Source organism: Narcine bancroftii, chromosome 14 (assembly GCF_036971445.1).
Source record: "Narcine bancroftii isolate sNarBan1 chromosome 14, sNarBan1.hap1, whole genome shotgun sequence".
Lineage (NCBI taxonomy): Eukaryota > Metazoa > Chordata > Chondrichthyes > Torpediniformes > Narcinidae > Narcine > Narcine bancroftii.
This window is the reverse complement of record NC_091482.1, coordinates 1791872-1805271: the sequence shown is the minus strand read 5'-3', so window position 1 is coordinate 1805271 and position 13400 is coordinate 1791872. Positions and strand designations below refer to the sequence as shown.

General features: G+C 51.6%; 1 protein-coding gene across 4 annotated transcripts in view; it reads right to left on the bottom strand.

Annotated features, from left to right (window-relative positions):
- ywhae1 (tyrosine 3-monooxygenase/tryptophan 5-monooxygenase activation protein, epsilon polypeptide 1) overlaps nucleotides 1-5671 on the bottom strand; it is a 60428-nt gene extending 54757 nt beyond the window's left edge. For 2 of the 4 annotated variants that reach the window (XM_069910394.1, XM_069910395.1), the window contains exon 1: nucleotides 5340-5671. In XM_069910394.1, the coding sequence (XP_069766495.1) occupies nucleotides 5340-5406 (67 nt within the window). In that variant the 5' untranslated portion in view covers nucleotides 5407-5671. The remainder of the gene's footprint in view (nucleotides 1-5339) is intronic. The other 2 variants (XM_069910392.1, XM_069910393.1) reach the window with 2 other exon arrangements.
- Between the last annotated feature and the right edge of the window lie 7729 nt (nucleotides 5672-13400).

Sequence of the window (13400 nt, the reverse complement as noted above, 5' to 3'; positions counted from 1 at the left end):
GTCTGGTTAGTAAAGTACACTGCTCAATGAAATTACATGTAGTAACCGTGTTAGTCTGGTTAGTAAAGTACACTACTCAATGAAATTACATGTAGTAACCGTGTTAGTCTGGTTAGTAAAGTACACTACTCAATGAAATTACATGTAGTAACCGTGTTAGTCTGGTTAGTAAAGTACACTACTCAATGAAATTACATGTAGTAACCGTGTTAGTCTGGTTAGTAAAGTACACTGCTCAATGAAATTACATGTAGTAACCATGTTAGTCTGGTTAGTAAAGTACACTGCTCAATGAAATTACATGTAGTAACCATGTTAGTCTGGTTAGTAAAGTACACTACTCAATGAAATTACATGTAGTAACCGTGTTAGTCTGGTTAGTAAAGTACACTACTCAATGAAATTACATGTAGTAACCATGTTAGTCTGGTTAGTAAAGTACACTACTCAATGAAATTACATGTAGTAACCATGTTAGTCTGGTTAGTAAAGTACACTACTCAATGAAATTACATGTAGTAACCGTGTTAGTCTGGTTAGTAAAGTACACTGCTCAATGAAATTACATGTAGTAACCGTGTTAGTCTGGTTAGTAAAGTACACTACTCAATGAAATTACATGTAGTAACCGTGTTAGTCTGGTTAGTAAAGTACACTACTCAATGAAATTACATGTAGTAACCGTGTTAGTCTGGTTAGTAAAGTACACTACTCAATGAAATTACATGTAGTAACCATGTTAGTCTGGTTAGTAAAGTACACTACTCAATGAAATTACATGTAGTAACCGTGTTAGTCTGGTTAGTAAAGTACACTGCTCAATGAAATTACATGTAGTAACCGTGTTAGTCTGGTTAGTAAAGTACACTGCTCAATGAAATTACATGTAGTAACCGTGTTAGTCTGGTTAGTAAAGTACACTACTCAATGAAATTACATGTAGTAACCGTGTTAGTCTGGTTAGTAAAGTACACTACTCAATGAAATTACATGTAGTAACCGTGTTAGTCTGGTTAGTAAAGTACACTACTCAATGAAATTACATGTAGTAACCGTGTTAGTCTGGTTAGTAAAGTACACTACTCAATGAAATTACATGTAGTAACCGTGTTAGTCTGGTTAGTAAAGTACACTACTCAATGAAATTACATGTAGTAACCGTGTTAGTCTGGTTAGTAAAGTACACTACTCAATGAAATTACATGTAGTAACCGTGTTAGTCTGGTTAGTAAAGTACACTGCTCAATGAAATTACATGTAGTAACCGTGTTAGTCTGGTTAGTAAAGTACACTACTCAATGAAATTACATGTAGTAACCATGTTAGTCTGGTTAGTAAAGTACACTACTCAATGAAATTACATGTAGTAACCGTGTTAGTCTGGTTAGTAAAGTACACTACTCAATGAAATTACATGTAGTAACCGTGTTAGTCTGGTTAGTAAAGTACACTACTCAATGAAATTACATGTAGTAACCGTGTTAGTCTGGTTAGTAAAGTACACTACTCAATGAAATTACATGTAGTAACCATGTTAGTCTGGTTAGTAAAGTACACTACTCAATGAAATTACATGTAGTAACCGTGTTAGTCTGGTTAGTAAAGTACACTGCTCAATGAAATTACATGTAGTAACCGTGTTAGTCTGGTTAGTAAAGTACACTGCTCAATGAAATTACATGTAGTAACCGTGTTAGTCTGGTTAGTAAAGTACACTACTCAATGAAATTACATGTAGTAACCGTGTTAGTCTGGTTAGTAAAGTACACTACTCAATGAAATTACATGTAGTAACCGTGTTAGTCTGGTTAGTAAAGTACACTACTCAATGAAATTACATGTAGTAACCGTGTTAGTCTGGTTAGTAAAGTACACTACTCAATTAAATTACATGTAGTAACCGTGTTAGTCTGGTTAGTAAAGTACACTACTCAATGAAATTACATGTAGTAACCGTGTTAGTCTGGTTAGTAAAGTACACTGCTCAATGAAATTACATGTAGTAACCATGTTAGTATGGTTAGTAAAGTACACTACTCAATGAAATTACATGTAGTAACCGTGTTAGTCTGGTTAGTAAAGTACAGTAACCATGTTAGTCTGGTTAGTAAAGTACACTACTCAATGAAATTACATGTAGTAATCATGTTAGTCTTTATGCCACCCACACACCAGAATAATGGCAGCAATGGCAAAATAGACTGCAATTTGTATTTGTGCTCAATTAGCAACAATATGGAGAAATGACATGCCTGAAATAATTAAAAGTCTAGTTTAAGAACATCACAAACCTTTTACTTGACATTAACAGAACTCAACAACCACCCCTATCAAAACTTCAGCAAGACCCTCACCCAGCATGTAAGGTTTCTAAAATACATGAAGGATATCTCGCTAAAGTCACATACACGGCTTTAACCTGTTTTAAAAAAAAAATTCCTTATTAGTTTTGGAATATTAAAGTAAACCATGGTGGAAATAAATCAGGTGAAACATGTCTCTAATCTCCCTGTCATGACAAAACAGGAAAACTTCCCCACCCTTCAAAAAAAAATTGGGCATGAGTAGACAGATAATGAAATGAATATTCTGCCAAAGAGGCATGAGATTGCTCAATACAAGAGACAGTTGAATTTTAGGGGGGGAGAGGGAAAGTGGGGGGGAGAAGGGCTGGGGGGGAGAAGGGCTGGGGGGGAGAAGGGCTGGGGGGGAGAAGGGCTGGGGGGAGAAGGGCTGGGGGGGGGAGGGAGAGACGGGGGTGGGGAGGGAAGAGGGGGTGGGGAGGGAAGAGGGGGTGGGAGACGAGGGGGGGGAGAGGGGGCGGCGGGGGGGAGAGGGGGCGGCGGGGGGGAGAGGGGGCGGCGGGGGGGAGAGGGGGCGGCGGGGGGGAGAGGGGGCGGCGGGGGGGAGAGGGGGCGGCGGGGGGGGAGAGGGGGCGGCGGGGGGGAGAGGGGGCGGCGGGGGGGAGAGGGGGCGGCGGGGGGGAGAGGGGGCGGCGGGGGGGAGAGGGGGCGGCGGGGGGGAGGGGGCGGCGGGGGAGAGGGGGCGGCGGGGGGAGAGGGGGCGGCGGGGGGAGAGGGGGCGGCGGGGGGGAGAGGGAGCGGCGGGGAGGAGAGGGAGCGGGGGCGGCGGGGGGGAGAGGGGGCGGCGGGGGGAAGGGGAGGGCGCGGCGGGGGGAAGGGGGAGGGCGCGGCGGGGGGAAGGGGGAGGGCGCGGCGGGGGGAAGGGGGAGGGCGCGGCGGGGGGAAGGGGGAGGGCGCGGCGGGGGGAAGGCGCGGCGGGGGGGAGAGGGGGCGGCGGGGGGGAGAGGGGGCGGCGGGGGGGAGAGGGGGCGGCGGGGGGGAGAGGGGGCGGCGGGGGGGAGAGGGGGCGGCGGGGGGGAGAGGGGGCGGCGGGGGGGAGAGGGGGCGGCGGGGGGGAGAGGGGGCGGCGGGGGGGAGAGGGGGCGGCGGGGGGGAGAGGGGGCGGCGGGGGGGAGAGGGGGCGGCGGGGGGAGAGGGGGCGGCGGGGGGGAGAGGGGGCGGCGGGGGGGAGAGGGGGCGGCGGGGGGGAGGGGGCGGCGGGGGGGAGGGGGCGGCGGGGTGAGGGGGCGGCGGGGTGAGGGGGCGGCGGGGGGAGAGGGGGCGGCGGGGGAAGAGGGGGCGGCGGGGGAGAGGGGGCGGCGGGGGAGAGGGGGCGGCGGGGGGAAAGGGGGCGGCGGGGGGGAGAGGGGGCGGCGGGGGGGAGAGGGAGCGGCGGGGAGGAGAGGGAGCGGGGGCGGCGGGGGAGAGAGGGGGCGGCGGGGGGGAGAGGGGGCGGCGGGGGGAGAGGGGGCGGCGGGGGGAAGGGGAGGGGGCGGCGGGGGGAAGGGGAGGGGGCGGCGGGGGGAAGGGGAGGGGGCGGCGGGGGGAAGGGGAGGGGGCGGCGGGGGGAAGGGGAGGGGGCGGCGGGGGGAAGGGGAGGGCGCGGCGGGGGGAAGGGGAGGGCGCGGCGGGGGGAAGGGGAGGGCGCGGCGGGGGGAAGGGGGAGGGCGCGGCGGGGGGAAGGCGCGGCGGGGGGAAGGGGGAGGGGGCGGCGGGGGGAAGGGGGAGGGGGCGGCGGGGGGAAGGGGGAGGGCGCGGCGGGGGGAAGGGGGAGGGCGCGGCGGGGGGAAGGGGAGGGCGCGGCGGGGGGAAGGGGGAGGCGGGGGGAAGGGGAGGGCGCGGCGGGGGGGAAGGGGAAGGCGCGGCGGGGGGAGGGCGCGGCGGGGGGTGGGGGGGGAAGGGGGAGGGCGCGGCGGGGGGTGGGGGGAGGGGGCGGCGGGGGGAAGGGGGAGGGGGCGGCGGGGGGAAGGGGGAGGGGGCGGCGGGGGGAAGGGGGAGGGCGCGGCGGGGGGAAGGGGGAGGGCGCGGCGGGGGGAAGGGGAGGGCGCGGCGGGGGGAAGGGGAGGGCGCGGCGGGGGGGAAGGGGAGGGCGCGGCGGGGGGAGGGCGCGGCGGGGGGTGGGGGGGGAAGGGGGAGGGCGCGGCGGGGGTGGGGGGGAAGGGGGAGGGCGCGGCGGGGGGTGGGGGGGGGAAGGGGGAGGGGGCGGCGGGGGGAAGGGGGCGGCGGGGGGAAGGGGGTGGGCGCGGCGGGGGGAAGGGGAGGGCGCGGCGGGGGGAAGGGGAGGGCGCGGCGGGGGGAAGGGGAGGGCGCGGCGGGGGGAAGGGGAGGGCGCGGCGGGGGTGGGGGGGAAGGGGGTGGGGGGGAAGGGGGAGGGCGCGGCGGGGGGGGAAGGGGGAGGGCGGGCGCGGCGGGGGGGGGAAGGGGGAGGGCGCGGCGGGGGGGGGAAGGGGAGGGCGCGGCGGGGGGAAGGGGAAGGCGCGGCGGGGGGGAAGGGGAAGGCGCGGCGGGGGGGAAGGGGGAGGGCGCGGCGGGGGGTGGGGGGGGAAGGGGGAGGGCGCGGCGGGGGGGGAAGGGGGAGGGCGGGCGCGGCGGGGGGGGAAGGGGGAGGGCGGGCGCGGCGGGGGGGGGAAGGGGGAGGGCGCGGCGGGGGGGGGAAGGGGGAGGGCGCGGCGGGGGGGGGAAGGGGGAGGGCGCGGCGGGGGGGGGAAGGGGGAGGGCGCGGCGGGGGGGGGGAGATGGAGAGTGAGCGGCGGCCCCCCCCTCCAATCCGGGGCAGGGATGGGTCGGTCCGCTATGGGGGTGGGATCTCCTCCCCCCACCCCCTCCCCTTACCCCTCCCCCTCCCCCGGCCCGGGCCGTCGCGGGAGGGAGCGCGGCGCCGGCCGCCATTTTGTGCGGCGCTTCCAGCCGGCGGCCGAGCAGCCGGATCCCCGGCATAGATGCCGACCGTGAGGTGACCCCCCCCACCTCGGGCTAACTCCCCTCCCAGTAACTCACCGTCATAGCGCTCAGCCTGCTCGGCCAGCTTGGCTTGGTACACCAGATCCTCGCGGTCGTCCATCATGTCCGGCGGCGGCGGTGGGGGGGGGGGGGGGGAAAGATGAGGCGCTCAACGGGGTGGGGGTTACGGCGCGCTCTCTGCCGGGAGGCCGACTTCGGCGGGCTTCTCCTCGCCCGAAAGAGAAAATGTGTGGCCGCCTGTCGGTGCTGGGCTGTCGGGAGGGAGGTGGCGAGGAGAGAAAGGGCGAGTCCAAGGAAGGAAGCCGTCGACACCCGCCGCCGAACAGCTGCCAAAATGGCGGAGCGACCGAGTGTAGTTCCGGGCCTGCCGGGCGCTTGCGCTTCGGATCCGACGGTGATCAGGTCGGCGCACTTTTTTTCGGCCGCCCTGTCCCGCCCTCCCTTGCGCTCGGCTCGAGTTTGGGCGGACGCAGGCGCAGTGTGAGGGGAAAGGAGGGCGGCGGAAGGATACTCACCTCGCTTTCTTTCTCTCCCCTCCCACCCGCTCGCACAAAGTACCTAGTGCCGGGCACCGCGCCCTCGCTGCCTCGCCCGAACCCTCCGCACTGTGCTTCGGCGCGGCGGACAGAAGACAGAAAGAGAAGGCAGAGGGACTGTATGGCTCCGCGCGGAGGAAAGAGTACGGCTGTCACCAGAATGGACAGGAAATGGGGGCAAGGTGTTGACAGCAGAGCCCCCATCACCCCTGGAGGATGCCCCTCTCTCTGCAGCTGGAGTCAGGGACCCAGCACTGTCTATTTGCTGTTATTAAATTGGCCACCAGAATTGGGAAGGGCGGTGAGGGACTCCCGTGCTGTGGGAGGGGTGGCGAGGGAGTCTTGCTCAACAAGCATATCCTAGAGTTGGAAAACAGAGGGGTCCATCGCTACAAGAAAGAGCATCAGTGACACGGCCACTGGAGTGACTGAGCTTCCCATTGCTGCCACTTTTATTCACCCCCTCCTGCTCCAACCTCTTGATCCATGAAACCTGCACGCTCTCTCATAAGGATGCCACCACAAGTTCGAATACAGATGGACCCACGAAGGGTGCTAGAGGTGGACTCAGGGGGACCAGGTTTCAGAACCAGAATTTGAGAGGGTTCTAAGGGAAAGAAGGGTTCCCAAAGGGCCTTGGGTGCTGAAGGCTTTCTGATCATGTTGGAGGTTTGGATCTGGAGCTCGGGTGGCCGAGGGATTGAACAGGAAGGAGCGTGAGAGGCTGCAGGTGGGTTTCAGGGGCACTGGGCAATCCTCACAGCAACTCTTTCCCTTAATTGCAGACAAAAGTTGAATTATGTCACGTAAATTATATATTTTTTGTATTATTATGTGACTATGAAAAGAATCTTGAACCTTGAAGGCCCAATAGTAAATTCTCCATTTGTAGGAACTTTCTCTTTCTGTCTGTCAGTTTTGGCCACTTCTGCTCCCATTATTTTATTTTTGGTATGGATTGCTTTGCTTTACATACCCATAGCAAGGGTTGCTTAAATTGTTCTCATCGGCCATTGAACTGCCCTGTCAGAGCTACTCACTTTGTTCTCCTCATCTGTTCCCCACCCTGAAAGCTATCAAGTCTTCTCACACTGAGGAAGGGAGTCAGAAATAGAATGTTAACTTTTTCTCTCCATACAAGCTCCTGTCTGTTCTGCTGAATGTCTCCAGAATTTTCATTTTAGAGTTTAACATCTAAATTTTCACACCCCAGCCAATCCGTCACCTGCAACATTTATGCGGTCAGGATATCAGCACCTCCAGGGGACATTTATTTACCCTTGTGCCCCACACTTTTAAATTTGTAACCAGACAATTCATCTGTGATTAAAGTCTACATTTCAGATTTTGTTCAGTTATTTGTACACATTTTGGTTTGACTGTGTAGAAATTACAACACTTTTTATGCAGAGTCCCCTCATCAGGGCACCATAATGTTTGGGACATTTGGCTCCACTGAACTCACCAGTACACCCTTCCTTCTTAATGATGTTCCAGACTGTTGATTTTGGTCATCCTCAGGTTTGGGCGACGTCTCTTACCGTTTTATTCTTGTTTTTCAGCCTCAATGGCTTCTTTGACACTCATTGAAACAACTCTGGTCCTCTTGGTGAAAAATGGCGACTTCAGACCCCAAAGATGATCAAAAGCTTAGAATCAAGTCCAGGTCTCTTATACCAGCACCAATTAAACATACCAGAGTCTCACAAACAGCTGTGGAGCCAAATGTCCCAAACATTATGCATGGTCAAACCAAAATGTGCATAAATAACTGTGAATAAAATCTGGAATGTGGACTTTAATCACAGGTGAATTGTCTGATGACAAATTTAAAACTGAAGCACGGGGGCAAATAAAGGAAAAAACCATCATTGCCCCAAATATTATGGAGCCCCATAGACTCAAAATTCAGGGGAATAGATATAGGACAGGCTTGAGGAGGAACGGCTTCTCCCAGATCAGAGTGAGTCAGTGCACTTCTCTGCCCAAGGAAGCTGTAGAGACTGCCTCAATAAATAATTTTAAGACATGGATCAATCAACTTTTGAATAGTGGGGGAATTTAGAGTTATTGGGAACAGGCAGGTAATGTGGCTAATAGGAGATTACGGCTAAAATAGCAAAAGGCAGGGCATACAAGGAAACAACAATTCATGGAGAAACAAAGGACTGGGAAACTTTTACAAACAAAGAAAGTAATTAGGAAAGAAAAGATGAATTATAAAAGGAACTTGACAGATAAAATACAAAATACAGAGTTTTTTTAAAATATATAAGAGTAAAAGAGAGACACAGGTAAATTTAGGACTAATTGAAAATGATACCGGAGAATTTTTAATTGATAACAAAGAGATGGCAGAGGAACTAAATGAGTATTTTGTACGAGTTCTCACTGAGGAAGACAATAGCCATATACCTGACAGAGACCTCAGGGAATAGAATGAAGTACAGTCAGGATTACTGGAGAGATGGTGCTTAGTAAGATAAATGGAATAGACAAGTCTCCCAGACCGATTAAGGTGCACCCACAGGCTCTGAAGGAGGTGGCTTTGGAGATTGTGAGGCATTGGAATTGATTTTCCAGAAATCAATAGACTCTGGCATGGTTCCAGAGGATTGGAAGGTCACAAATGTAATCCCGCTGTTTAAGAAAGGAGGGAGAAGAAAAAAGGAAATTATAGGCCCATTAATCTGACGTCAGTGGTGGGAAAGTTATTAGAGTCGATCCTCAAGGACGAGGTTATGAAATATCTTGAGGTGCATGGCACAATAGGTCCAAGCCAGAAGGGAAGATCATGCCTGACGAACCTATTGGAAATCTCATGTAGGATGGACAAGGGAGAGGCTGTGAATGCTGTGTATCTGGATTTTCAAATAGTCTTCAATGAGGCTGTAATTCCCGTGAAATTACAGGAAATATATTAGATTGGGTGGAGCATTGGCTGATAGACGGAAAGCAAAGGGTGGGAATAAAGGGATCCTGTTCTGGTTGGTTGCAGGTTACTAGTCGCGTTCCACGGGGGTCTGTGTTGGGGTTTCTTCTTTTTACAATGTATATTGACGATTTAGATTATGGATTGAATTTGCAGATGACACCAAGTTAGGTGGTGAAGTAGGAAGTGTTGAAGAAACTGAAAGGTTGCAGAGAGACTTGGATAGTTTAGGAAAGAGGGCCAAGAAATTCCAAATGAGAAGCAATGTTGAGAAATGTACAGTTGGACAGTTTGGTAGAGGATATAAACTGGCAGATTATTCTTTGGATGGAAGAAAATTCAAAATTCAGAAGTGAAAAGGGATTTGGCAGTCTTTGTGCAGGAAAACCTAAAGGTTAACCACCAGGTTGGATCGGCAGTAAGGAAAGCGAATGCTACATTGGCGTTCATTTCAAAAGGAATAGTGTACAAGAGTAAAGAGGTGATAGTGTACAAGAGTAAAGAGGTGTTGATGAGATTCTATGGGGCCCTGGTGAGACCTCATTTGTAGAACTGTCTGCAGTTTTGGGCCCCTTAGAAGGGATGTAATAATGTTGGAGACAGAGAGGATTTACCAGGATGATTCCTGGAATCCAGAATGTTTAGCGGCTCTTGGACTGGAGTATAGAAGGGATCCCATAGCATTTCCAATGCTGAAAGGATTGGACAGAGTAGATGCGAATAAGATGTTTCCCTTAGTGGGTGAATCTAGGACAAGCGGGTACAGTCTTAAAATTAGAAAGTACCCATTTAAAACAGAGATGAGGAGAAATTTCTTTAGCCAGAGGGTCATGGATTTGTGGAATTTGTTGACACATACTGATGTGGAGGCCAGATCATTGGGGGAGTTTAAGGGGGAGATTGACAGGTATCTGTGGTGAATCTCTGCTAAACTGCCTGTCTCCCCTCTGGCAAGCTTTCCTGTACTAACATTGGCTGTGTATTATCTCTACCGTTAGGACACTTCCCTTGGGTATAACTGTATATGCACCCATTGTCTTTCATTATTTGTACCATAAGTTTCTGCTAATAAAAGCCATGAATATTGTTTGACCATATCGTCTTTGTCTACTTCATCAACTGGCACTTCAGTATCTAATTAGTCAAGGTATCAAGGGATGTGGACTTTTGGAGTAGACTTGATGGGCCAAATGGCCTATTTCTGTTCCTTTATCTTGTGACAAGAGGGAGGAAAGGTGAGAATTGATGTGGGGGGGGGGAAGGGGTTGGCTATGTAAATGGGGGAAAGGGAAGAAAGAGTCAGCTAGAGGAACAACATAAGGAAAGATGGGGGAGGGGTGCTAATGGAAGATTTTTACCCATCTCTTGATGAAGGGCTCAGCCCCGAAATGTTGGTAATATATCTTTACCTCTTGTGGACGCTGTGAGACTGGCCGAGTCTGTCCAGCATTTCTGTGTTTTTACTACAATCAGAGCTTCTGCAGACTTTTGTGTTTCACTGCAAGGTTGACAACCAGTTCAAACATACACACAGAGGCTGTGTGTGTTTGTAGTTGGAAAGTGCTGTCAACTTCACTTCTAATGAATGATTGTAAGTGAAGAGGTGCTGGTCTTGGATCTGCAGTTGCACGTCTTTCGGAAGCTGCCAGAGGAACGGAAGCCAGTTCCCATTGACCTTGCACACACTGGGCTGATTTCCTTTCATTCATTCACATGCTCTGGGTCCACAACTGCAAGCCCACATTTGTAGTAAGACACTACTTGCTTTGGAGCAGGAAGCTGGGTTTCCCCATAAGCAATAGAAACCCCATGGGAATGGTAGGGAAGGGAAGCTTGCTCCATTAAACAAAGATTTCAGTACTGCTTTCAGTTCATTGGTCTGAGGATGCAGAGGATTTGAGAGTTCAGTCCAGAGGGACGATGAGGGAATCTATGAAGAAGGAACTTGTAGACAACATCCAGGATACAAAAAAAACAAGCAAAAAGCTGAAGTAAGCATCTACAAAGAAAGTGCAAGGAACTTAAGGAGATCTCTTAAAGGCAGAGGGAGTATCGGTTGTAAACAGAAGGGCAGCGACCAAATCAGACTGTGGGGCTTAAAGGTTCACCTCCTTAACAAACCCAAATTTATTGTCCTGAACATGAGTTTTGTGGCAGGGTTATTGTGCAAAAATTGCTGCAAAGTGTACTTCTGTAAATACACCATTTTAAAAAATCTCAGAGAAAAAAAGTGAGGTCGTGTCTGTGGTTCGTTGTCCATTCAGGAATCTGACGGCAGAGGGGAAGAAGCTGTTCTTGTGCCGCTGGGTATTCGTCTTCAGGCTCCTTCCTGATGGTAGCAGAGAGAGTCAGAATTTATTGTCATGAGCAGATCACAAAATTCCTATGCATTACTGATGCAACCAGTCAGAATGCTCTCCACGGTACACCTGGAGAAATTTGAGACTTTGGTGATGTACAAAATCTCCTCCAACTGCTCATGAAGCATAGCTGCTGGCAAGCCTTCATGAAGATGGTGAGGGACCTTGAAGATAGAGGCAGTTCTCTTGGGACACCTTGTCGACGTCCTACAAAGGCACCAGGGGCAGCCAAGAAATGCCAGCTGCATCCACATCTTATGAATTTAATTTTGTTTTAAAGAAGGTGCTGTTGATAAAGAAGCAATACTTGAATGGGACTAACATCCAAAAATCCTCTGAACCTGATGGCATCAAGTTTTAAAAAGGGCCTTCAAAGGCAGTCGAATTGCCTGGGCTTTGGTAGCACGAGAAACAGCTGAGGTTGGAATCTGGAACAGAAGTTAAGTTGCTGGAGAAACTCCACATTCATTGTATGACCGTGTTACATTTAAAACCAGTAAATTAAGAGAGTCTGGAATGTGATAGGAATTCTGTGTGATTGGACTGTTTGTCCAGAACCACCAAAATGTGCCCGATTACCAAAAGTACACATCTTTTGGCATTGCTTATGTAACCCTCTTCTGCCCACCAATAAATGATGTTGGGGGGGGGGGGGGAATTATGCATCTGGGGTCAGTGCCACACACTGCTAGAAATGGCACCTCACCACTCCCATCCATTGGACCAACACCATTTACAAGGGGGTTAACCTGAAAGCACCGAGATGAGGAGAAACTTAATTCAGTGGAATGCTCTGTCCATCTCATGCTGGTCGATGTTTGCACGTGTTGTGGCAATGCAGGAAGGTGGAAGAAGATGGTCTCCTCCATGTTTATTATCCAATCGTATGAATACATCCGAATGAAACAGCATTCACTGCTCCACAGTGCAAATACACATACAGACGAACTATACATAGATACACAGAACATATCTACATGTCTTATAAACACATATTAAAAATATTATTAATAAATAAACTTACAGGGAATTGTTTTAGCAGCTCAGCAGTCATTGAGCATTCTCACTGCCCATGGGAAGAAGCTGTTCCGAGGCTGGTGGTTCTGGCTCTGATCTTCCTACAGCTCGGGAATAGGTGGAAGATGCTGTGTGTAGGGATCTTCACAGATACTGCACACTCTCTTTAAGCAATCCCAGTAAATGCCATTGATGGTGGGGAGGGGGGCTGGATGTGGGGAGACCCTCCAGTGATCCTCTCTGCTGCTCTTATAGTCCTGTGGATTGACGTCCGATCCATTTCTCTGCAGCAACTGTGATACACCAGGCCAGGACGCTCTCTATGAAGCTCCTGTAGAAGGTTGACAGGATGGTGGCCAGTAGCCTTGCTGGCTCAGCCTTCTCAGGAAGTGAATCAGACATTATTGTCAGGAACGTGTCATGAAATTTGATCTTTTATGGCAGTGTTACAGGTGGCCAGGAAGGGGTGGAGGGGGGGAAATCCCAGCTCTGCCAGGGGTGACTTTAGGTAACACTGCCAACAATCAGTCTTGTAGCAAGCTGCAGGGCTGGCACCAAAGGAAGCTGACTGAGGGCAGGGTACAGTTCATTGGGTCCTACCTTCTGGGGTCCAGTGTCACTCATTCAACACTCCTTTATGTCCTCTCAGGAAACCTTGGGATGCCATTCAGCCCCTCAATCCACTGTCACGTCATGGCTGACCCAACTCAACTTCCTGGCCTCCCTCTCCCTCTGCATTCCTTGATATTATATTTCCATCAATATCTCTCATAAAGCAATCCAACCACCCCTAGTATTTTTTTCTTTTATTTATAACCCTTTGATTTCTTTATGCAGTAAAGTGGCTTACTTCCTGAAACTGGGAGAGCATATTTCCATCCCTTCTGTGTTCCTTCACTCTGGATGGCTGGGTGTGATTCTAAGACTTTAAGACTTTGCCCCCTTGGTCAAGCTCCCCAACCAGGGGAAATAGATTCCGTCTACCCAGAAAGCCCCTATTCTCATCGTAAACACTTTTGTTTACTGTTGTGTGGGAAGAGAAAAGTTCAATGGGTTCAAAGAGCAATGAGTCTGGACACAGGAAGGTGAGGTGGTTAGTGCAATGCCTGCAAATGGGACCGGGATTCAAATCCCGCACTGTCTGTTAGGGGTTTGTACGTTCTCCCATGTCCGCGTGGGTTTTCCCCGGGCATTCCAGTTTCCTTCCATCATTCAACACGTACTGGGGGTGTAGGCTAATGGGGAGCAACTG